Here is a 27,348-nt window from a genome sequence, read left to right on the forward strand (position 1 = left end):
TGTTCTTAACCTGATGATTTGCTCATGACGTGTATCTCCTTCAACTCCAACATGACTGACTTCATTAAAAGGTTAATTAAAAAACTTGGCTTTATTCTGAAGCAATTAACTTTACTTCTGTTTTAAGCCATTTGCTTTCTCCAAATGACTGAGTGCAATTTGTCTAATTAAATAAAAAGCATAATAGGAGATGGTAAACATTATGAGTCATTTGTAGCAATACATGCTTATTGATTAGGTTAAAGAGTGAATGTACTGAAGGTAGAACTGTTTTCGAGAGGGGACGGCCTTAAAAACACAAGACAGATAAGGGATTCACGTCTCAATTGGTTTTCCATTTTTTGAGAAATTGCAAAAAAAATGCTGTTTACATTTCCTGCCATTAATATCAGTCTGCATAATCTATTCTTTTTTACCTAAACACTGGGATTAGTGGCTGTGAGTCATCATTTCAAGTCAGTTGGTCCAGTCAGTTTTGTATATACCAAATCATAACAGAAGTTACACAGAAAGTGACAGTCACAAGGGAAGGTCGACCTGATCACCGAACAGTTGGGTGCACATTCCCTGAGTGGCAAGTCCCTGGTTCGACTCCTGGCCGGCCAGATCATTGCTCTCTCTCTCTCCCAGGTGCACTAATGTTTGTAATGTCATTTGAGGGCCCATGTAAAGTAAATCCACAGAGCAAACCTTGTCCTAATAATAGCTTAAAGCTCAAACCCTTGAACCAGTTCCAGCAGCTCAGAGCAACCCCACCGAGGGTCCTGATCCCCGCTTTGTTTCTCTGGGACAGGAGCATCATGGTCCACAAGACCTGGGTAAATGTTTGTGTACAGGGGCTGAGTTAGATCACATTCATAACCATGGAAGGTTCTCTGATTTATGAGACTGGACTCGCTACCTATTGAGCAGCGCAGGAAGTATGCACACGAGGCCTCAGACAGCAGCCATTTTGTGCTCCAGATAATTTGACCTAGTAGAGATAAAGTGAGTGGGATGGGAGTTTAAGTGTTGCCTACGTACTGTAAGTTCAGAGTAAATTAAAAAATAGCACACTGAACTCATTAGTATGACTACTCACAGTAGTTTTCCGTTAACGATCATTTCTGAGCTGTCTTTCCACGTACTTGCATAACCGGAGGAGACACGACTCCGTAAAGATGTATCAACAAATCAATACATTTCCACTGTATGTGAGTTGCTGTTCCACTGATTTAACTGTGCTTTGTGCCAATTCAAAGCATCAGTTGTGCTTCACTGATGATGTATGCCGCTGATCATATCTGGTCAAGACTGAATAAACAAGAAAAATGTAACATGATTAGGAACATCCAGTCGTGTTATATTATATATTATATAGCTCTCAGCTCCTTTCATGGTTGAAACAGGATATGAGAACTTAGATTTTTGACAAAGTGAAATGTGGCTATAAAAGCCAGGAGGACAAGTGAAGGCCTTCATCTAACTCTAATTTATAGAGGTCACTAAAGGCAATCACACTGAAAAACTCTTCTTTGATAGCTGAAAAAGTGGCTTTGTGAACTTTTAGAGAAGGAAAAGTACCACACCATTTGCTCGATAATTTCCATTACCATCAAAAGCAGCAGGAGGAGGAGAGAGCCCCGCTGCCGATCCTTAAGCTGATTGAAATATGCTGCTCATTAGAGTCCATTCACAAAATTCATGAATCACAGTAAGACAGACGACAGTTGCCTCACCTGTAAAAAGGTCCCTCCTATTAACAGGCAGATAGCCTAACTATTGTACTAAGGAAAATGGCTCAATTTATTACAGCCTTCATATGAATGCAAATGAGTCTCAATCAATAAGTCACAACTCCTGACGTGTCATTAATAATAAGTGGCCATAGAAAAAAGTAAGCCCAACATTGATATAACGGCAGCAATTATTATGGATGTAAATGAAGAAATCTCTATGAAATGGGTGATTTGGGAATAGATGGTAATAATGACATACAGTGTACCAAGTAGGTGGAAAGCAGGATGCTGATGCCACTTTTCAAATCTGAAAAAGGTGTCAAACAAAATGACAACATAATGGCTCATTCAATTAATTGCTAGTCTGTTATCAACAGCTACACAAAGAAGACAAAATTACCAACCGCAATAAATTAAGGAAACACAAACCAAACAAGGTGAGAGAGAAATTTAGATCGCTTTCCCCTCCTCTCTCTCCCGGGCAGTCCTTCGACCATCTAGACATCATCTGCGAAAATGTGATTTGTTTAAACATTTTTAAAAAAGACAAGACACATCCCTGTGTTATCTGAGCGGGCACTTCTGAAACCTCAACAGAAAAGAAAATGGAGACGATCCAATTGTAGTACACGAGCAGGAACGAGAGAATGCGGGGAGATTCAAGGTAGCTGCAGAAAAAGGAGAAGTGAGAGATTTATGCTAAACGTGTGCTGACTGACAAAGCAACGTCTTCTCAAGGCTCTGCAGGAGATCGGCCTAAATCCTTCTCATAAATTTTATATTAATGCCAGAGGTAACCAAGGTTGTTTTTCCCAGTATTTCTCCAGGTCCATTAAACACACCTAATATATTTCAACATTCTCCCATTTCCCCATCTAAGTAGCTCAGCTGAATTGCAAAAGTTGTACATAAGAGAATGTTTATTCCTCGCCGAGTCTGATGAGACTTCAGTGGCTGTGCTTCTCTGTTAAGGTTGACTGGTTTAAAGATAAAAAGCTAACATACTCACCTTCCTCTGCACCTGTAGGTACTGTAACCTTGCCATTTCAGGAGATAATAAGACGAGCTGTCTAAGTGGGAGTGTTGGGGGTGGGTGGGGGTGGGGGGTAATCTTTCTCAGATCTCGCCTACCGCTCTGTTGTAGTTTATTCCTCGGGAATGAGAATTCAATTTGATAACAAGTAACAAAATCTTTTATTCCCAGAAAAAAATGTGAGAGCTGTCTATCAACATTTCTGCTTTGAGCAAGAGAAAGAAAAAGAAAAAAAGGTGCAATTTGTTTGCGTCTGAGAAACCGTCTGTGCAGGTAATGCCAAGTTTCTGCTTTCACACCTTCCTTGACTGGCCTATTTTAAGACGAGGAGACTTTCCCCTCCTAATTCCCAATACTACATGGTAAATCCTAATGTGACAGACTGCAGCCACTTCCGTCAAATATAGTGGCTACCATGGAAACTACACCAAATTTTAGTGTCTATATCCCACATAACTAGATGATAGTAAAACACACTAAAATAGTCTATATCCCTGGCACACGCTCATTAACATAATGTGCCAGGTGAATAATAGGCCTACATACAAGTAATGAGTTCTTCATCCCTTAGTGAACAGATATACTGTGTTCCACTGTTGTTCACTGACAAACTATATAAGCAGATCACTTAGTCAGTGTATTGGATCCATTTTAATATTTTGTACGAACCGAAGAGACACACGAGCTCAAGGTGGCGAAGGAAAGTAAGTGTAAGAGAAGTACAACATGGATTTCGACATACAACAGACTCCTCAGTCAAAATGGTGGCTCGCTCCCTTTCACAGTCACGAGAAAGGAGAAAACATGTCTCCCAGCTAGACAGGAGCAACAGCAGTGGTTTGATCTCTGCTTGAGCTCCACTTTTCAATTGCTAGTCACAGAGATGTAAGAGCATGTCTGGCATTTAACAGCCATGAAAAATAGTCATGGAAGAAACTGGGGAGAGACAGAGAGAGTGAGTGAGTGAGTGAGTGAGTGAGTGAGTGAGTGAGTGAGTGAGTGAGAGAGAGAGAGAGAGAGAGAGAGAGAGAGAGAGAGAGAGAGAGAGAGAGAGAGAGAGAGAGAGAGAGAGACGGTGACTTTATTCTGAAACATCACTGTCTCAGTTGTCAAAAACATGCTGATAGACAAAAAATGCTAATAGGCACACACACCCGCTTGCACACACACACACATACATTTATATACAAACACACTCAGACAATTAAAAAAAGCTCTGGAGACAGCAGACTGATTGTTTATCTGCATCGTAGCATAGAGAATTGAAATCCACAGCCACAGATAAGACATCAATCTTCCTCAGTGGGCTGCGTAAATAAATCTGATTACGGACAGAATCATTTCCCCTTTAGAATTGTTTTATCTGCCCATTCCATGCCTGAGCACCAGATAACTCGGAAAGTGCGTGGCACAAGGTGGCGGCTCGCCCCGCGCTCGTCTCGCATGAACGTCGCAGGCCTGTTGACAGTGGAATGATGTCATATTCAATTCAAGCTTCTAATGACTGATAATGGGTGGAACCCGGGCCGGCAACTAATCATTTTCATTATCAATTATTCTGCCATTAGTTTTTCAATTCATCAATTAATCACTTGGTCAGTAAAATGTCAAAATACAGTGATAAGTGATGATTAAAATAAAACCCAAGGTGACATTGTCAAATTGCTTTTTTCCAACCAACGGTCTAGAGATTCAATTTATTATTACATAAGATAAAGAAAAGCAGCAAACCCTAAGAAACGAGAAGTTAAACTAGCAAGTATCAGGCTTTTCTTGAAAAATAACTTGATTAATCAATTATTAAAATGGCTGTTATTTTCTTGTTGTAGTTTTTTGTAAGTCGACTAATTAGCTGATTTCATCTCGAGTGGAAATGTGTGTATTGACTGTTGTTTGGCCTGAATGTTGATGCAAACTTTGATGTTGAACCGACGTGTCTATCAAAATTATATAACAAACGAGATCAATTCACTTTTGATCCCACAAGTTAAAAATTTTAACTGACACTTGACATGTTAATTTTTCACAGAATTCTGTGAAAGACTGCACAGAAATTTCTATGTCAAAAGATTTACTGTTGTTAAATTAAGGGAAATGCACCTCACAAACTAATTTAATCTGAAGTAAACTGATCACAGCTCTGATAATGAGACATGGCAATGTCAAAATATATTCTGATTATGTGCATAATTGCTATGAAATTCCCTATTTGTGCATCTAAGAGAATTTAAATTATATGTACTGTAAGTCATGCCTACTGAGCATCAGCTCATAATTTCATAATACATTTCATGCTTCTGAATATTTTATGCAGCCAAGGAAATAACAAATTCCTCACAGATTTGGATAAATGAGATAATGTAATGCTGGAGTGTACTAAGCTTTTACACACTTCTCAACAAATCCTACTGTTTGTTTTCACATTGTAATGTGCTGGAATCTCTTTCAACCAAAACAGATTTGTTGGTGTTTCTCTGTTAGATCTGATAAAGCATTAAAGGCATTCAGACGGAGGTCAGCCGTGTGACCTGAATAAGCATTGACAGCCACTAAAACGAATTTGGGCAAATCAGACAAGCCAGCAGCTGGGCCCATCTACGTTGTACAGGCCTGCATTCAGCAGACAGGCATGGTGACAAAGCATTCCCTTAAAACACACCAGATAAAAGACTAATTTGGTCCAATTTTGCTGGAGGGATGCTTATCTCAGAATTCAAATAAGGTCAAAAGAGAAAACAGTCACGCAGTCGGTGATAAGATCGTGGTGGAAAAGCAAAATAAACCCTGTAACCCCTCTGAAAATGAGTTATGCTCCGGATCCTTGTAGATGTGGTTATGCTTCTTATTGCCATTTACCTCCAGTGAGGACAACATGAGTCGCCACAATAAAGGTAAATAAATAACTGATGAGGGCAATAAAAAGGAAATGCAGAAGTTAGGCTTATCAGGGAAAAAAAAAAAAAACAGACAAATTTCGACTCTAGAACGACGATGATAAGAACACCGGACTTCAATGGAAATAATAAACAGGAATCATAAATCATCACAGATTAAATGTTAGCATACTGTACTTTGGTTTAATCTCTTCCACAGCAGGCGATTGTTGCTTTCAGAGTTTATCAGGAACACAGTGTGTTTGTGTTTGTAGTGGCAGGGAGAGGGAAACTTGTTCAAAACACCTTCAGTTGCAGTATCCAATGCTGTATATTTGTGGTGAAAAAAAAGAAATTTAGACGTGGAGATTCATCAAACTGTTTGACAAATGATGTCAAGAAAAGGACAAAAACAGCCAGAGCCTATAAACTAAACGACTCACATCTTATAGAAGTTGGGTTCATGTCCTACCAGCAATGAGCCGAGGCAGAGAAACTGCAACGTGAGGCGGTGATGGAAAAAAAAAAAAAGAAAAAGAAAAAAGTGTTTCCATCACCTTACCGCTTCACCTGTCTTTAGATGAAGGGAGAAAGATTGCTGCAACAGAACTGTCTATCACTTATGAACTACAACCCATTAGAGCAGGATACCATTCAGAAGACAATGGTGGATCACAACACTTTCTCAGCACAGCTCCTCCTTTTTGATCAATCACTGAAGATGAAAGCTGGTTGAGTTATTGACATGGGAAAATATGAGGTGGAAGGGGTAAGTGATTGCCCTTGAGGAACCACTTTTGGCTGTGAAGTGCAATACAAAAAAAAGTGCTTTACAGGAAATTACCCTATTTCTGTTACTACCCACTCATGTCGGCAACTGTGCAGTTTTGCTGCGTCCAAACAATTAGATGGCGTCGCTGTCCAACAACAATCAAGGATGTTTACAAAACATTGCTGCTACTACGATTAGGGCTGCGTCTAACAATTAATTTTATTACTGTCCATTACTTTTTCAATTAATCAATTACTTGTTTGGTCTATTAAATGTCAGACAAAGGGAGGGATAACACTCATCATGCTTACTATAACATAAGACAAGGAAATTCATCAAAGCCACACAACTGAGATGCTGGAACTGCAATTAACAAATAATTAATTGGTCAACTGACTAACTGGTGTATTGACTTTACCTCTGGAGATCTGCAGCATTAAATCACCAACACTTGGTGGAAAAAAAATACAGTTACTTTTTTGTAGATGTAAATTTGCATGTGCCGCACTCCTCTCTTTTCCACAACTTTTTTTCGAGCACGACAGGCTGATAGACGACTGACGGCCCTACCTAACATGACACAGGAACTAAAGTGAGAGACTGCAGCTAACAGCATAACAACGCTAACACAAATTATACCATGAATGAGTTCAAGTGGTAAGAAATTAGTTTTCATTTGCAACAGCATGGCTGGGCATGGTTGCTGGGAAACCCAAGTATATTCTGGGATGCGTTTGCCTGTTTTGCAGTTCTCTCAGGTATTCACTGTTGGCAGTGGTTGTTGCTGCTACCTCAGCTCCACCCTGGTGGTGTCACCCTTTTATCTAAATTTAGAGCTTTTAGTTCCAAACAGCAGGATGATGCTGAGCAGCAGACTCAAACTCCAGGCTTCAAAATTCTCTGGGTCCTTTTATTTGACCTTGCAAATGTGTCATCTGATGCTTTTTATGTTTACATTTGTCTGGTTGTGACTGAATTCAGCATGTTCCCCAAAATATTTGGTCACTGTCCATTTTTTTTTTACTCAGTTTGTTTGGTTAGGATTTGGTATCTTTTAGATTTAATCCATTCTGATGCTGATTTTGCTTACTGATTGTGTAACCAGTAAAGTAGAGGGAAGCTCAGTGGGTCCAGATTTTAAAAAATGTAATAATTTGGAGGTCAAAGGTCAAAAGTCATTGTCCCTGTGACCTCACAAAACATATTTCGGCCATAACTTGAGAATTCATTCACCAATTTTGGCACAATTCCACACAACTGTCTAATAGGATAAAATTGTGAAGTGATGACATTTTATATCCAAAAGGTCAAAAGGTCAACTTCACTGTAACATCATAATTTTCTGGATAAACAAAAACAAAAAAACCTATCCATTATTCAACACCATCACTCAGGAACAGATGGGACTATATATCCTGCAACTTTGACTGGTTGGTGGACGCATACAAACATGAGGCACTAATTCTAGCTTTACATTTGGAGCCAGGTCCAATTTAGATCAAGCTCTCAATACTGAACCCTGCTTAGTCTGCTTCTCCACTTCCTCACACCCCCAGTGCTTTTGCACAGAGGTTTGCCTCTCTAATATCATTACAGTCAGGTTTCAGTGATTATTTCAACCAAATTAGTCCACTTCAGTTTTTATACGCACAAGTCAGAGGCGTACAAGTTCAAAGCTTGATTGTTAATCACTGGCTAGATAGTTAACCACATACAGCTGTAGAAAAATAATAATCAGTTATAATTAAACCTAAAACAGAAGTGGTGCACAGATGCACAGCAGCGCATAAGAGCAGGAGGAGCAAACTCTCTAAGCTGGACAGTTTTTCACAGCTGCTGCTTCCTTGCATCGACGGTAACAAAGCCAGTTTAGGGGTCCATAAGCTGAGATGTGAGAGTTAGTGCAGTCTCCTCTTGTTTTGAGGTGTGCATGCATTACACACAAACCAAACACTAGCCAATATATTAGGTGCCACACCACGTGGTAAATGATGATAATGTAAATGACTACATGCCAAGAGACTGACTCGGTTACACCTTTAGGCCTGTGCTCATTTGTTTTGTTATTGCCAAGGGCATAATAAGCGATAGGCACCCTGCGTGAGTAAGCCCGATTTGTTTTGCCCTTTGTGTTGCATTATCTGGCTGACCTGTCACAGCTATATCACAGGGAGGTTTATTGGATTTAGAGACCAGACTGTCGCGGTTTACACCTACACCTTCTGCCACCATGGGTGCTGATCAGCATTTCCTGTGCGGTGTGTGAGAGAGTTACCACAATGTCCTCTCCAGTGTCTCCTTTTAAAACTGTCTGCCTTGGCAGTACATGGTAATGTTACTGTGATGATAATGATGGTGTGGAAGTAAACAAATACATACAGGAGATGAGTGGGGGATGAAGAATATGAAAACAAAGAGACACATACGCAATATGGCCAAAAGTATGCGGACAAACACAAACATTACACCTAAATGTGACTGTTAGACATTTCTTTCTAAAACTACGTGTGTTAATATGCTGCTTTAACAGCCCATGGGAAGGCTTTCACTGGGACCTGGCTGCATGGATTTGTTCCCACTCAGCCACAAAAGCATTAGTGAGGTCAGCCACTGATGTTGGGTGATAAGGTCTGGCTAGCAGTCGGCGTTCCAGTTCATCCCAGAGGTGTACAGGTGTGGTTAAGTTCTGGGCTTTGAGCTGAGGGTTGGGACTTCACAAAGGGTTGTGACAAACAAATCCCAGGGGTCGTGAGAGTATCACCATGATGAAAGCAAGAAAAAAAAAAACAAAAAAAACAAAAAAAAACTTCCAGAAAAAAGAATCACCTTATATTTGGGCTGAAATGTATCCTTTTTTTCCAGGTCCACTGAGAACTCTCTGCATAGTTCTTTCCCTGTTCATTCAGCTAACATGCCTAGGTGTTGTGCCTTAGTCTTTCAGTGGTAGGGAAAACCCTGGTTTGGGAACAATGGTCTAAAGTATCACTGTAGACTGTGATTTAATTGGAACCTTTGGCCTGGGCCCAGTTAAAAGTGCACAAGCATATGCGGCTAGGAGCATTCACATTCTTAGTTCACCATATAGTACCTGTAGCTTACAAAGTGCATAATGAATAAGGATTCTTTTATTCTTAAGGGTCTCTTGATTTCTCGCTGGGCTACGAACACTGCAGTCATGCATTTTTCAGGACCACAGGTAAGCTGCTTAACTCCACCTCTCAAAGTGGGACTAGAGAGTTGGGGATAATTCAATAAAATGCAGCTCTCAGAAAGATCACGTCTTCTGGTACCCCTCCCCCACCCCCCCTCACCCCGCAAAGCCACGACACCGCCTGAAATCTACAATGACAACACGGGCAGCTGTTGACTGGGGACGTGGCATTGAGGAGAATCAGGTCCCCGTGCTCAAACTCATCCCGGCGCTCCCACATCATCGCAGTGACAAGCCTCGGGAGCTGAGGACTGACACTGGAGGGAGAGGGGAGGGAAACGTTAATGTATCATTCATCTGAGCTCCGCACCATGCCTCTGCTGCAGCATGAAAACATAACTGTAATGAAAATCCTATCGATCGAGTCGCTTCCTTTTAGACAAATTGCACTGTTTTCTCTGCCTTTCAATTGCTTGGAAGGCAAATGTAAAGAGCAAAGATGAAAGCCCTGGAGACATCATCGTCAGTGCTCCATCTTGACAGGCAGACCTTGCATCAACTTTAGCTACAGACACAGCCTTCAGTGGAACCGAAAACACCAAGATTTTTTAAAGACATTAATCAGCATCGAGAAAAGAATTCCAGCAGATGTCAAATATTTTGTTCTTTTTTTTTTTCTGTAAACCTACGGCAGTTCAGTATGTTGAAGTTAACGTTCACAGTCACAGTGAATAAGGTCACCCCCCTCCTACCCAAATCCATCTACATAATTCTGAAGGCAGAGGAGGCCTTGTGGTTGGAGAGACCATCTCTACTTTAATGCCAACGCTCGATCAAGATACAGCTACGGGTAAGCTGCTCCTGGCTGCCCCTGTGTGTTCACCCCTTTGCCGCAATGCAAACATGCAGCTCTCCAAGGAAAAACGCAAAAAGAGCTTATTTCAAAACAGCGCTGCTCATGTCAGTGCACTGAATTCTCTTCACCATCCTTAAAGCTGCTCTCTTGGTTAGTTAGCCCTCCGATGTCTGCTCTCAGAGGCCTCAGAAGAATCACAATGGAATTTTTTTCCGAAATTATCTCTGATACCATCACCCCCATTAGTGGTCATTAGGGAATGAAGAGACCAAAAAAAAATATTTTAAAAGTACTCCAACACATCCAGTTGTTTGGTCCCAAAGGAGGCTTTTGCAGAGCTAACATGCATGAAGTGACAAGACAGACACTGAGGGTGGATAACCATCTTACCCATGTGCAGTCCTCCTGAATTTCTAAATTAAAGATAGGAAGATAGCACAGCCACAATCTCTGCGTGGGATCACCATTCTCTGGTGAAGTAAAGGGACTTAGAGGAAATAGATCAACCAAGCATCTCAGGGGTCAAGGGTTTATTTAATGAAGTCATATCAGCGATGCCTGCTCCTTTCGGCTATCATTGGGTGGCGTTTATTTAGGGGGAGGGTTGTGAGGTTCATGTAATTAGGATCAAAAACAATTTAACTGTTTTTGATTCAACTGTCACTAATGAAGATCAAAAATGTATACCCCTTGAGTCTGTACAAATAGGACACAAATTGTATAAAGTGAATATCTATTGTAACTTTTAACCAGTTCCTGTATTTAGCCCCATCCTAAATTTTTTCAGTGTGAAGTACTTGGGTATAAAAAGAATTTCAGTTCTCACATTATGGAAATTATAAATGAGTTGGTTAACCGAGCATCAGTTGCTATTTAAACCCACAAACTCTGTGACGAACTCTGCCAACTGGGGTGAAAATTTTAACTCAGAAACCTCAATTTCTACCGCTGCGCTACCAACTGTTCATGGTGAATAACAAAATATGTGGGTGTGTGGGTGGGGACAGTGTGAACAATTCTGTTTCTATAAACATATCATGAGCACAACTTTGAGCTGACAAATAAAGCGGGGGAATTTTAACTTTTTTTCTCACTGGAGGTATTTCAATCTTTACTGATAGACTGAATAAACACACGGCCGCAAAAGAGAAAATAAAATGGACAGTAGCAGAACAAAGAGCAGATGAGTGCTAAAAATGATAAATACATACTCTGTACCAAATAGTCTGTTGTGCATGTTGAAAAAATGCTGAAAAACATCCACCTCTCACACTCTCCACACTCTCATATGCGTATATCTGTTTGTGTTTGTATCTGTGTGTGTGTGTGTGTGTGCTGATGGGTGGGGCATTCACGGTAACACAGGGCAATAAAGCCATCAGTAAAAATGAAAGAATAAGCCAGAATTGAGGATAAACTGACACAGGAGCTTTGACGGCAATAACCCGACATGCAGGGGGAATTAACCAGGGTATTACAGCTAAACCTGTGGGACTCTGCAGCTTCTGTGAGGAAACTTAAGACACATGGACGCGCATACAGGCTGTGACCTACGAAAGAGGGAGGGTGAAGGGATGATACCACTCTGCCTTTGAAAAATAAAAACAGATCTTGTGGTTCTAAATATGTGCAGTGCTTTTTTTTAATGAGATATCATTAAATTATTAAATAACTTTCTTTAATACCTTTAATTCTGTCAGAATCATTAGCAGCTCTAGTACAGAAAGAGAAGGATTTCTTGACACTGGGAGGGCTTGCATTTCCAGGCTCATGTTTTGACTCCAAGTGTCATGGAGACAGAGATTTAGTGTGACAACGCTGATGCCAGCCGTTGTACTCCTGCAATGGTTTGCAGAAACATGGCACATTCAACATTCTGACTCTGCACACAATATTCCCCAAGACTTGGATTAACAAGGTGGAAAAAAAAAACCTTTCCACTCAAAATAAAAAGGAACTGAGAAACGGCATTTCTCAGAGAGGAACTACACCAGAGAACACATTTTGTTTTTTATGAGTCAACTTTGGACAAAAACAGTAATAGTTTACCAAAGGGAGTAGGACGCCGAGTTCAACGACTTCCTGCAGAGACTGACAGCTAAGATGGAGCATTACTGTCAGTCACTTTTCTCCTGTTAGTCTGGGGCTACATGTGCTGCTTAAAATAAAGAGAATAAACAGTAATGAAACAATTTTGGAAAATAAGCTTGTCTTATAATCCAATCAGCTTTGGATCTAACAGCCAATGACAATTCTGTATATTAGGATTACTAGCAAAAAAGACAGGGAAACACAGTTTAAAAAAAAGGAAAAAAATGTTTTTGATTACATTTTAGTTTACGGATTCATAATTAGCAACTGTAGTTTAAAAATGTACTTAACGCTACTGTGCTTCATCACCGTCTTAAAGCGTTTAGTGCCCCGCACCAGATAAATGCGCTGTGTTTAGTTTGCCTCCCAGTGACTCTGTGACAGCAACCAGGATTGAATGAAGATCAAGTCAATACACTCCTGCTGTTTAGCTCATACTTTACTGCTGGCAGTAATACCAAAAAATGCCATTTTAGATTGATTACTGGCAGGATAATGCAAATTTGCATATAATAAAAATTAATTCAGAACCAAGTGATTATCGGGGGAAAATATTCAGCTCAGTCAATTGAATTTATTTATTTCCATAGCCACAGGAAAATTACAAATTATTCTTCATAACATTTAATTTTGTTGTTATTCTGCATACGCTTTTGTTTTGTTAACATGCTCACCTTTTGAATTTAACCATATGAATAAAACAACAGAAAAAGGGGAAAGAATAACACACCAGCATTTGATTCGTTATCCTTTCTCAGTTATGATAGTTTCAACAACCTAACGCCTTAAAAACACAGTTACGTGACCATGAATGTATGTCTGTGTGTATATATAAGTGTGTGTGTGTCTTTGTGTACAAGCATGTGATTGCTGTGCTATTCGTTCGACACTTTTTTTCTCCTTTTGGGTGAAGGCACCACCAGCTTAGCTTCAAGCACATCACCCTATAATTGTTCTTTGGTTCATATCTGTCATGACACTTCTATAGGTCTGCAGCCACTGTCACAAAACACAGCCTGCAGCTCTAATGGGGTCGCTCTATTTTTTCCTCAGTATCTCATACAACCAGCCTTTGTTCCTCATAGCACAATCTGGAGATGCCATTAGTGGGGAGGAAGACAGTGATGTTTAGTGACAACCAACGACTCCTCTGGTCAAGAAAGTGCCCTGGAGTCATCGGAGTGTCACACACACCCCTCCGCTCTGACTGAATACAGCCTCGGCTCCCCGAGTTCACCTTTGTTCTAGCTATCTGAAAAGCAGAAAGCTAATTGTGTGACAGGGGTCGTGGTGGGCAGGACCCACGACAGCCCGAGTGGTGCCACTGCGTAAAGCTGCCAGCCCTTCTTGTCAAACATACTGCAGGAAAATCCCACACAAAAATTAGGCGAGAAGGGGGAGGCTCTCATTTTGCTGCAAGTGGCAGTTTTTGTCTTTGTGTTCTGTTCATGACTATTGTCATCACATTTAGGGCTGAGCTCAAAAACATGCAGAAATTCTGCAAGCGGCTGGGTAGGATGATAAGAGAGAGGCTACATGGCCTGTTTGGAGCTGATAACTCAGACTCAGCATAAATCAAACACCTTCTGGCGATTCAAATAATTTGTACAGTTGGGCATCATACGTTGAGAGGGGATAGAAGAATTCAGACTAGGAAAGTATCATGCTTGAGTGCTGCAAAATGAAATGCTGCAGACTTGTCAAATTATATCTTTCAAGCGAAATGCTTATTCTGTGATTTACCAGCATTACTGTATAACGTACATCTTATTTTTTACACTTTAAATTAAGTAACTGCAGAGTTTCCAACTTTTTCCTCCCAACTACTTCCATCAGAAGTGTTAAATGATGTGAAGAAATTTTATTTCCTCTACCATTAGTTAGAGAATGAGTGAAGTCTTGTCTTGACTTAATTCAACCAAGCCAAACAAACAGTAAAATCAGCTTGTGGTTCATTTGTGGATAACGTCATGTGGAGACAATACCACAAACCACTCTATAGGCAGTTAATGGGTTTACTTGGCTGCTCTGTGCTTGTGGGACCTCAGGCCCTACTGTTTGCTTTAGGCGCTGGCAATTTCCACTAAGCTATGGAGGCTCTATGCATCAGTGCTGGCTTAACACAAAATGGCAGCCTGTTACAGACGATGGGCACAGATAATGCTCGAGTTTATGTTTGGGTAAAAGTAGACGCATGAGTCTCAACCAAAGTGCGCTACTCATCTCAATGCTTTGAAATGTGTTATACTGACGAGTAGTAGTTTTAAGGGGATAAAGCTGACATGGGAGAGTAGGCAAAAATCGTATTTCCGAATGATCTGTCAGCTTCTAAGCCTCCTCTAATGAGTGAAGAGAGCTAAGGCATGCCGTTGATTAATATAATGGAATCTGAAAGGTAAGACAAGTTTGACAAAAGGAAAGCTGAAGGCTGCCAAGGCAAGAGAAAAGCGCCTTTGTGAGTTCTTAGAAATGTTATCCCAGTAAGGAAGTCCTTTTTTATACATGGGACTGGTTTGTTTCACAATTTCATCTTGATCCTTTGAACATGAGTGGGACAAATCCTTTCTTACAAATCTGGACAGGGACTTGAAGACTTCTGTAGCAGAGTGCACAAAGATAAAAGACATTTTTTTGTGTAGCAAATGATCTTCTTAAACTGATTACTCTGCTCTTGTGTGTAAAAGCTTAGGATTTCACTGTAACATTTCTGCAGAAAAACAGATTTAAAAAAATCTAAGGAAATAAAGTTTAACAATGACATTTTCAACAACAATCTGACTCAGCCAAAGAAGTTATTATTTAATCATTACGTTAGTGAAAATGACAGAGCAAAGCCATATGCAGTGTATGTTGCAGACCAAGAAATTAGAAAATAAGCCAAATTGCATTTGACTTTGTGATGATTCAGAAACCAATCTGTCCAAGTTTTCAGTCGGGTAACTTTAAAACCAGAAATATGACTTTAAATAGCTAAAGTATGGACTGTCCAATCTCGCAGTTCTCACAGTGGCACTTCCATCACATGTTACGGGGGTGACTAAGGGACGCGGTCTGAAGTCTGGTTCTGGGAACTTGTGAAAGGGAGAAAATAAGATGATTCATACTAACACTCGAGATTTCAACTGAGAAACGGCAGCAACAATGGAAAAGGTTAATCAGTCACAGACAGTCAAACTCAGTGACGTCATTTTTCTTTAGTGAAAGGAATGAAATGACTTTGTACTTGACACAGTACATGCACTTACTGGGTCACTGAACTATAAAGAGTACAGATATGGATTGTACAAACAGTACTGTGCAAAAGGTTTAGGCACTATAGGTGTTTATAGATTATATTATAGATTCTTATCTATCATGCCATACCCATACCATCAGGGCGGTGTCTGATTGGTCTCAAATTCATTCTGCAGCCTGACGGCAACTCCAAATATACAGCCAGAGTCATAAAGAACTATCTTCAGAGACAACAAGAAGGAAGAGTCCTGTAACAGATGGCCTGGCCCCCACAGAGCCCTGATCTCAAAAGAATGGAGTCAGTCTGGGATTACATGAGGAGACAGAAGACACAGAGACAGCCTAAACCCACAGGAGGACTGTGGCAAGTTCTCCAAGACACTTGGCGCAACCTACCTGCCAAGTATCTTGAAAAACTGTGCACATGTGTAGCGAGGAGAATTTGTGCCATTTAAAGGCAAAGAGTGGTGACAAACGCAAATGCTGATTTGATTTAGGTTCACTTTGTATGAAATTAACTGATAAATAAAAAACTATTTATGGAGCTATTTTTGAAACCATCCTCACTTTACTCTGAGTACCAAAACTTTGGCGCAATACTGTACATCAGGGGCATCAAAAGCATACAAGTATTACAGTGGTTTAATTATGTTAATGTAAGCTGTAAAAGGCAGGAAGCACAGTTTGTGTAACAATCAGGCTGATATACAGCAATGTCTGATAATTACAGGAAAGAGTAGGTGTTCTGTTTATATGTGCCTGTGTATATGGATGTGTTGATTTGTGCAAAAATAAAAAAGGAGGAAGAGGTGAGGCTGGTGGTAAATTAAAAAAGACCTAGAGACATTCACAGGGGTTGACAGGCAAAAGAGAGGGGGGTAATCCTAGAACAGACAGCCAGGTTGGCCTATTCAGATCAATCTAAAAATAGAATCTAAATAGAATCTACGATTTTCTCTTTACTTTCATTTCTCTGTTTTCTCTCTTTAACTGTTTCCCCTGGCACTGATATTTATTCATTTCCTTCTTTCTGTTTTAAATCACCTTCCTCAGACCCTCAGGACGGAGCTGCCCAATGTAAGTCAGGCACTGCTCCCCACTCTTAAAAAAAAAAAAAAAAAAGCCCCCAAACCCTCCAGAGAGAGCCTGTTCATTGTGGATTAATGTGCCTTTATGAAGTTGTCATGTCTGGTAGAGATTAAGGGGACCCGGTCCTCCCTCCCTCCCTGTACTGCACCACATCAGCCTGGCCCAGTGGAGCCCCCTGGTGCCTACAGGGATGGACCAGGGGAACACGGCACACCAAAATCCTGGAGAGATGGGAGTCCAGTGGTGATGTCAGAAGCACTACCATCCTTTTAAATATTTTAATCATAATAGTGCAGACAAGAAATTAAATAAACGGAAGAGAACACATAGTTACTTTAATTCTAAAGCCTGATAATTACCCACACAAAAATCAAAAGTCTGATGCTTACTGAGGCTTGAAATATTGTGTGAGAGTGAGTTTGTCTGATGGAAATACTCCAGTAAAGATGAAGGATTTTTGTATTACTGGATGAGTCTCTGACCCTGACGGTACAGAATGAGGCTGCTATTTTCCTGTTTGATTACAGTAAAGCTGGGGACACAGTAGAAGAACGCTGAAACTCTCAGTCAGTCAAAAAAATGTCCACACAATAGATTTTTAGAAGCAAGGCCAGAGTCATGCAGTAACATGTAGCTGCATGCGATAAAATGGAAAACTACTGAATCCTGCTGACTGTTGACATGTCACTAACATCAAGAGCACAGAGCTCACAGAACTCCACCATGACACCGATCAAAACAGCTGTAGAGGAAAACAGCGAGGCTCAGTTTGCTCCACCTCACTGTAAACTCCATTGGCTATTGTCATCACAATTACATTTACAACGTTTGGCAGGCCCTCTGATCCAGAGTGACTTACAATGCTGCTCAGTGTTCATGATTAAAAACACCACCGTCAGATCAAGTAAACGCAGACATTTGGCGACATTTGTGACCACTCTCGGGATGACCCTCTGATCCCCCCCCCTACACCCCACAGGACCTGTTCAGGGCAAGTGCAGGCAGATGTCTAGACGTGCTGCAAACATCAAAATGTCTGCAATTAAAGCTAAGAGTTTGTCAGGGCATTTCAAACTAAATGTATGAGCCCCTGGATCCAACAAACAATCTTTCACTGTGCTTCATACCTGGTATATCCCAACTGACTTTTCAGATCCAATTAGATTGTCAAGTGTGGAGTAATAGAGATGAATAATCCTCTATAGTGTCTTCAGCTTATGAATGATGGGATGATCTGAACTGGGAGTAAAAATTTGTTACAGTGACTCAGAAATAAAGGATGGATGAAGTCATTAGAGGAGCTGTTAACAATATCATATGAACTGAGTTCGGTCAGAGGCCAGCGTACATTCAATCACTGCTTGAAATTGGACACCAACTCACATTCATTAAATGCCAGCCACATCGAACAAATAACTCCTTAGATTCTTGTTTATTGGTCACCAGATGTCCACCCGCCCCAACTGCATGTTAGGCAAATTAATTAAACGAGCAAAGTGAACTGAGCTTTGTTGTTTTTACTGAAGGAGTTGAACAGTGCCAACTCCCAAAAGAGGCAATGGCAAAATTGTAATCAATAACCTGTAAAAGCACTTTCAAGTCTATAAACGGCGTACCAGCAAATACACATTATTCAGTGTCCAATTAAGCTAGAGTAGCATCTGTTAGTCCAGAGTGAAGGACTACAATACGGTGACATCATACTGTCTTTTTGACAGAGGAGGCTTGAACACTAACAAGAACTGCAGTATATCTTCTCTCCACCCACACCAGAATTCATGCTGATGTCAGTTTATATCTGTCAATTGACTGCACCCAGCAGACTGAACCCAAGACCTGTTGTGCACTAATGAAAGGTATATCAACATACTGTGTACAAGCCCGAAGCTTTTTAATTAAAACAGAAATGAGACACAAAGCACAGACGCTTTTTTTTTGCCTGAACATGTGAATGTCTTTCCTAATGAGCAACGCTTTGTAAGAGCTATCACCAGAGGATCTGCCCGCATGCTGACAGTTACAGCCTTGTACACCCTTACACCCTTGGATTTTACTCTCATAAAAACATCCAACATTCACATCCAGAGCCTTAGACCACCACTGACTAGAGACATGAGTTATGATCACCTACCCAAATAGAACTTAGATCACCTCAACACAACTGAGTAATTTCTATGACAACTGAACAAACTCTATCTGCTGATGAATACATTAACATGTACTTAAAACACCTGGAAACAGCTAGTAAGTGGACTTTGGTTTAAGGTTTTTCTGTCAAAAAAATGTGTTTCAATTTTAATTAAAAAACACTGTTAATGAAAGAAACTATGAGCATATGGGTGGGACTAGAGAGACCTGTCCTGTCTGCAGGATTTGCTTAATTTTTCTGATTTAATTTCACAATTTGTCTATTTTTTCCAGGAGTTCTTTTTTCATCTCCAAGTCAGATCCTAAAATTGTGTTGATCAGTAAATCAAGTGTTGCTTTATCAGAAAATGTTGCTACATCGCTACAGCAACACATAACCACAGGAGGCCAGTGGAAATCTGGGCATTCGAGCACTTCACAGAGCAGAACTTCATTTCAACTAATTTTTAATTTCAACAGTTGGTTCACAAGTTTCTCCCATAGGCTTGATCAAACATTCACTACTGTCAGTTTTTAAAATGGATTATGAGATTATTATGAGATGTTCTCTACAAGACAAAGGTACATATTGGATCTAGTTGCCTGCCAACTTTTAACTGAGCAAACCCAATATGGGTATCTAATGATACAGTAAATAGTGCTAACAGCAGTCCAATGCTTGAGTAAACGTAGCCTGGTGGAAACCATGTGGAGGAGGAAGAGAAGTTAATACATTCATGAGGGTTGAATGGTGTTAAGTTTTTTAAGTAAGCAGGAACAAACAGGGAAAAGCTGCTTCAGACGACTCTTGATTGGCCTAGCAATCAATGGAAGACCCCCCTCCACCAACCTCTTTGTTTTCTGCTTATGTTTTGATGGCATAGGTCTTGGTATATTTGAGGATACTTAGTCACTAATTGTGACAGTATGGCGTCTAAACGATTACAACTTATTAGAATAGCTGGAATCATTGACGTGTACCTGTGCTTGTACTCACTAAACAGAGCGATTACGATAAACAGCTTTCAGCTCCGGCCTTATAACCAGGCTAAATGTTCTATAACGCAGATCAAGATGCTCCGGACCTGACGACATTTTAAACTTGAAACCTGTGTCATTCCTGCTATGACTGGTCACCTCCCATCATAAGAGTCTATTTCTCTCATATCACTAAACCTTCAATATTAATTCTGCCTGCAACACGAGATTGTAAATCAGTGGCTAATTAACTAAAACACTGCCAGAGCAGAGATGTTCTGTACTCACCTTTTGAAATTCAAGTATTGGTGACAAGAGACTGCAGGTATGAAGACACACTTTGATTCAACATGAATGCATTGTCAGTGGACATTTAAATCCATAGAAGCCATAATCAAGTGCAAGGCGTGCTGTAAAAAGGGATAGTCTAGCCTCACTGGTAGCTGTGTTGTCATGATTAATTCTATTGGAGTAAGGACTTGAATGTGTTTTCTGTGAGCCTAGTGTTCCCAATGGCCTTGCCAAGAAAATCTGCCGCTTAGCTTTAAGCTTTGAATCTGTAATGTTCAGACCTCATTTCACATCGGGAAATGGTTTGTTTGGGAAAAACAATAACAGAGGGACCTACATAGATCAGAGAGGCTGTTCTCTCGCTGCTACACATTTAGGGTGGATGATAAATGGTTCATGTTTTGTGGGAATCGACATCCATAGCGCAACATCCGAATAATTTTTGGAGATGACTTCAGGTGCAATTGGAAAATGGAGAAAACGAAGAGATCCTCGTTTGTTTCCTCTCACATCTATAAGCAAAGTGACGGAGCAAAAGGTGACACAGATGACATCAGTAATGTTGTATCAATACTGAATTATTAACATGCTTGCTGCTAAACCCAGCATATTCTAACCTTACATCACACAACGTGCTGCCTGGGCTTGAATGTGCTCCGAGAGTCAGCGCTCTGTTGACTCAGTTGAATTGCTTGCCTAAGGCATCAGTGCCTGGACACATACACACATAATTAGGAAAGGTCACTGTGCCTCCTGTCCTGTCAACAAAATCACTTCAAGATGACAAATTCTGGCTCAGGCTGAGCCAGACCTCCCTCAGATACCCTTGCCAATCAAGCGCCAGCAGGACTGTCTGGGTAGCCTTAGGTGATTTCTAATTATGTCTTTTACATGCCATGCTAAACAGGGGTAAGCATAACAATGAGCCATACATTTGGTTGGAGGTGTGTTTTCTCTTCAAGGTTGAAGTAGCAGATAAAAGTGTTTTTATCTATTAACGTTAATCTACAAGCTGCTGAAAAACAGCCTTGTGAAAATTCAAATGAGCTCATGTCTATTTAACATTACCACAAAATGTTGACGTACAGATGCTTCCACTTTACAGTTCTACAGATGTCTACAGTTCACTCACCTGCCACAAAAAAAAAAAAAAAAAAAACCACGACAGATTTTAATGAACAGAAATGCAGGATGACATCAAATTAAATTGATCTGCTGAACACCAGCTCACATCAAATGACCTTCATACCATTTCAAAGTTCCTTTCCCACCACGTGCTTTGCAGACTTTCCATCCAGTCCACTGTATGATGAAGTGGAAGTGGCTTTCATATCGCTCCCTGGTGGCCTCACTAAGGAACTATTAATCTATGGCTCTCCATATTGCATTCAGACGCGCCTTCCCCAGCCACCACATGGCCTGAAGTAAAGGCCAGGAGAGGGCCCAGAGGACTGGACACTCTCTTATTATGAGCTGCACCAAGACACCTCTGAGTTTCTAAGCACTTCCTCTGACAGTGACTGATGGCCAATTAACTATTTCGAGAGGAGTATTGATCAATTGGAGAACAGGAAGGACCTGGAAACATCTCCTAACATGCCACTATTCTCACTGTACAAAGTCAGCAGCCAGACAGCACATAATGGATACTATAAACAAACACAGCAAAGTATTTTCACTTAAATACTGTTTCTAAGGCTAGCACACGCCAAACGTCTGTCATATCTATTTTCTGGTTAACAACAGACAGCTAAACCATGGCCAAGAGATTTGGGGGAAGGAAACTACAGGAAACTGTCTTTTGGTAGAATTAGGATCATGTATTGTGACTGACTTCCAGACATCAACTGCAACATTCACATGTCTCTGTTCTGTGTGATTTTTTTTCTTTTCCCCAGCAAGAGAACACAGTAGCATCAAAGGTTCAAGGTCAGCATTGAATGTTCTTTCTCACCATGAGAGAGTAAGAGAGTAAGAGATGACCCAGGGAAAAGAACATTTGATTAGACCCTCCAGGGAAAGACTCAGGACTCAGGCTCAGGAACAAGCTCATCCCGGCTTCTCATTGGTGGCCCCCTTGGATATATGAGGCTGGTCACTGGCATGGGGTGGTTAGCAGCAACAGACACGCAGCAGCAGAGACGGAGGACAATCTCCCAACTGCTGATACAATGTCAGATCCTGTGCCCTTCTATGAATTATGGTCCAGGTTCCCATTGAGACATAGGGTAATCTCATCCCACATCAGAGGTGAAAGGTCAATTTTATGCTACTTCCATAGAAAAGCACCGATAGTGACTATGGTGCACTGCATTTGAGGAGGGAAAGAGCCCAACTTCAACCCCTAAGCGCTCTCACATAGACCTGAATCATAGAAATGGGGTAATTGAAACAAAAGGGCAGAGTTTGACAGAGATGTAGTGCCTTTGCAGGGCCTCTGCACAGACTGCAGAAAATAACACCTAACTCCTCCCCTCTGCGAGGTTCATCCTCCATGTGTCCTCGGCAACGGCTATGTCCTTCCTTTACTCCTCAAGATTGCCATTTGCAAATGATAAGCACAGGGACATAGCCTTCTGAAAGATAAGGCACCCAGGCATTTGTCACCAGATGGAGCGTGCTCCTCCATTGTTTAAAGCTGACCTGTGTTGACATGCACTGTTTACCTTTTATTCATTTATGCTGAACTATTATCTCTGCACCCATTAATCACAGCAACTCTAACTGAAGAAATTACATTCGGCAAAACTTGGACAGAGAGAAGATTCTTTAAATTCTTTCTTACAAACAAATTAACATGATGGAAAGAGAACAAAAAAAAAGGAAATATATTTGATCAGCTTTGTCCTGCAAATAAGCAATTCCAACTCTCTTTTCCATTGTGATATTGTCCAATTCACATTCTGCAAGCAGCATAAAATTCATAACAAGCATTTCTACTCATGAGGAGTGATATCATTTTAATTTTTTACCCTACTTTTTTCCCCCCTTAATTGCCTCATTTCATGATATATTCTGCATTTGTACATCATGCTAATTTACTGAGCGAGTATCAGCAGTTGAGAAAATAAATAATTTTATATAAAATTTCTCTCCCCCAGTGCACAACATTCTTCCCGTTGTCTGTGCCATTTGAATTCATCTCCCATGACTAGAGGGAACAAAAACTCTTTCTGGTAGTAAATTATCACTTGCCTGTAAAAGACCATATCCGCACAAATACATGGCGATCATTTGCCATGCATTAGCTATGGGACAGAAACGAAGTGGTTTTAAATTCCTCTGACCAGAAGGCAATTTCCCCCAATAAATTATGCTAATTTGGGCTTTCGCTCTCCTTATCGCATTCTTTAGTGAGTCAATGAGGAGAGGCCAAACTGGGTGCGAGAAAGACAACTGTGGGATGATTAACATTAGGGTGATGAGAGATCTGGTGAAAAAAATCTCTTACATTACTATACTACGAGATGGGAAGTCACAACTTACTAGTATTACTCGTATTATGCAATAGATTTCTGCATGTTGTCATTTAATGGCCATCTCCTTGCATCATCACAAGGTTTACACCCCGTGGAAATTGCTCTGAGGTGACTGTTCACACAAGTAGGAAGGTGCCTGATACCAAATCCCATACTCCCTCGCTGAACCAGACAACAATTGCTTGGCAACACTCTCACTGGGCAGAGGGGAAAAACAAAGACAAATCCAGGATTTTTATTCTCTCTGCATTGATAGCCGCGTTTTTTTGATGATGTTTTCTTGAGGAAGTAACAAAGGGCTGACAACAATCGACAGACAAGCAAACAGGCAAGTTTACATAGATGGGAAACAACAGAAGCAACAGGAGCTGGAATAATCTGCAGACATAAACCTAACACATGCAGCAGAAATGCATGTATGCAAATTCCCGTTCTGCTTTGCCTGTGTGTGCATACAGTGCAGTACAGTTCTTTGTTCCTGAGGCTGAAAGCACACCTACCCCCTCTGTCCGGTCCGTCAGATCACTCACAACACAGTGAAAGGGAAAGTGCTCCGCTAGCTCAAATCTAGATTGACAGGCCTACCTTTATTACTGACTGAGTTATGTTTCCCAGCAAAAAAGACAAGTCGGCTTTTGATACCAATGAACGCAGAGTCAGCACTTCGGCTCTCTACAGAGGATAACTCGACTGATCTCAGCTGAGACTGTCCCAGCACTGATGTAGAAAGAATTGGCTACCAAATTACCTTCCGATCCATTTCTGGAACTCACTCTGTCCTATAAAAGGTAGCCTGTAAGCTGTGATGGGAGCTTATGGGAATGCTTGTACTGACCTAATATATGATAGAGAGTGACAGACTGAGACAATGAGGAAGGGTCTGCGCAGAAATGTGATACAGAACACAGAAAACAACAGAACATGTTACACTATAAACCTGCATTCATCGATTTTCTGATCTGGCACTTCCATATCTACATATGTATCACAATAGATGATTGAGGCATATGTGTATATATATGTGTATATATATATATCATCCAATCAGAGTACTACGCATGAGTCACCAGTCAGACAATAGCATTAAAAAGGTCATCAGTCAAACCAATCTCTGTAGTCCTCTGATGATTGCCTCGGATGATTAGAAGATTGAGGCCTACGTGTGTATGCAGTGTTGTGGTGACACCCAAACAGCTGATGAAGGTTGGACACACCAAAATGTTGTAATCAAATAAATATTTCAGCAGTAAGCCAGACAGTGAGCGGCTGTCGACAGTTGTTCTCATTGTTTACAAGCTGCACCTTCCTCCAACGCACCTGTCACTTATCAGATGTAGAGATATATATATATATTTAAAAAAAATTTCAAAATATTTTGGAGGAAACCAGAGGATCCAGAGTAAAACCAAACACAGAGGGGGAACAACACGCAACGTCCACACAGAAGTCAAGCACCCTTCTTGCTGTGAGGCAACATCGCCTAACCACTGAAACACCATGCCACCCATATAACCCAGCAACCCTATCAAAACACATCAGTTTCAACATGCATCATAAAATGACTTGTAAATACCACCGCACTGCTACTTACTTAGCTTGATATATGAGGTCCCTGGAGCACGACTGTTTATTTAATCCTAATATATTCATAATTATACACTAATTAATGCAAGAGAAAAGCCCTCTTAATTCATCATCTCAGTGTCCTGAAGCAAGAGACACAATTACACCAACTTTAACATGTTTGCCTTCTGTCCAAAGCAAGGTTAACAGTTCGGAAACAAGCGCAAGGCAAATGATGTGTGAAATTCTCCTGTTTTGGATACTCACCAGCAGCTTCCAGCTGTGTAGCATCAGGAGGATAATATTTCACATCAGGGAGAATGAGTAAAGGAAGTGTTTTAAAAATAGGCTAAATGCTGAACTGTGAAATGGTGCATTGTGGGCAAGAGGGCAATTGACTGCATTGATCAAATCACAGATTTGAATGTCAGATGACTGGCTTGACTGTGCACCACACAAGCTGTAATATTAAGGGTCAATGACCTGCACTCAGTCATGGAAATTAAAATATCAGTTGCACCACTACTGTCATTATTGATATTATTACGAGGATATTTGATTTTTGAAATGAAAGATCTAGCTGAGCAGAAAGGAAATCTGAAACTGCATTACAGCCTCTCTCACAAACGGCTTATTTGCTGCTACTGAGGGAAACTTATCTCTAGTCAGAGTACTTGGGCTCACCCCACTGTTGGTGATTGTTTTGTACATCAAAGCACATTTGCATGCATTCGGGAGTGTCTGGCCAAGAGGCTACATCATAAAATGTAACTCATCAGTGCGAGTAGGTCGTCTACCAACTCCGTAAAGCTGTCACCATACTGCAAATGCAGCAAGAAATGAGTCCTGGCCGGAGAGAAACGTGGAGTTGAATGATCCTGTTTGCAGCACGCAGAGCTCCCCCGGTTAGATAGATGGATACAGGCTAGGAATATACGCTTTGCATGGTCCTGCTCGCACACAGCTCCAAGATTTAATAACACTATCATTAGCGAGGTGATATTGTGCTTGTATTGGAGCTGGGCTCGCAAAATAAAAACGAAGTGCAGGTTGCTTATGTGACAATATAAAAAAGGAGCTTCATGTTACTGCGCACTGTCTTTTTTATTGTTCACGGGCCCCGTGTGTTAAAACACCTCTCGTAGTGCAGATTGGTCTCTTAGTCCTTTCAAGCAGGTGTAGCCCTAACTTCTCCCCCTTTCGGTCACGACAGTACGGATAAAATGCATGCTACAGACTTCACGGCGCTGCTTCAAATGCATATAACAGCAACACTAGAAAGCTGGACATTGATAGTTGAAGTTTTAACCTTGGTAGACACGTTTGAAGCTGCACACTCTCTCCCGTGTAACCTTGAAGGTGCTGGCTAATTAATGAGTGGTAGTGCTAGCAAATTGTAGAACAATAACGACTGCCAACAGCGTGCTCTGTCACGCGCGCCTGCATTTCGGCTAAAAAAAAAAAAAAAAAAAAAAAAAACATCTGCAAACAACTTGTCACGTGCAGCCTTCCTCTGTGTACTTACTGTGCTTTTCGCGACACACACGCGCTCACACATAACATTCCAAACACAATAAACCAAAAGCAGAAAAAGAATAGAGTGTAACTCACCGGTGCAGGTGAAACCAGCGAACACGAGCCAGAGCACAAGGAGCGTAGCGCTGATCCTACAGCGGACAAAGGGGCCCAGAAGTAAGGGCATCTTCATGTGTTTTTTTTTTTTTATCACCTAAGTTTTTAAAAAGGCAAAGAGCAGAGAAGAAACACTGGCACACTTGGCTTTTTCAGGTCCGGAGAGTGTCCTCTGTAGCAGTAAACGCCTTTTTTCTTTCTTTCTCACAACGCCCCAAGTCTTTTCCTCAGCACATATCCTCCTCCCGTACCGTGGCCATCAATATCCCGGTCTTGCGTCTTCGTTGCTCAGAACAACGCATCACAGGTGTGGTAAATAAAGTGCTGCCTCGCTCGCCGCCGCGGGTTTTCACTGTACTGTATATATCTATATATGTTTTTTTTTCCAAAGCCGCTATCCCTTCAGACAACTCTCCGTCTCTCGCTGTAGCAGAAGAGTGAGGCAGTTTCTGTTGTTTCTA

The 27,348-nt window shown here is 40.9% G+C and overlaps 1 protein-coding gene across 1 annotated transcript in view; it reads right to left on the reverse strand.

Annotated features, from left to right (window-relative positions):
- Positions 1 to 26,957, reverse strand: part of unc5a (unc-5 netrin receptor A) — a 122,498-nt gene extending 95,541 nt beyond the window's left edge. Inside the window, exon 1 of the mRNA XM_041048081.1 lies at positions 26,867 to 26,957. Within this exon, the coding sequence (XP_040904015.1) occupies positions 26,867 to 26,957 (91 nt within the window). The remainder of the gene's footprint in view (positions 1 to 26,866) is intronic.
- Between the last annotated feature and the right edge of the window lie 391 nt (positions 26,958 to 27,348).

Source organism: Toxotes jaculatrix, chromosome 10, assembly GCF_017976425.1.
Source record: "Toxotes jaculatrix isolate fToxJac2 chromosome 10, fToxJac2.pri, whole genome shotgun sequence".
NCBI classification, from domain to species: Eukaryota; Metazoa; Chordata; class Actinopteri; family Toxotidae; genus Toxotes; species Toxotes jaculatrix.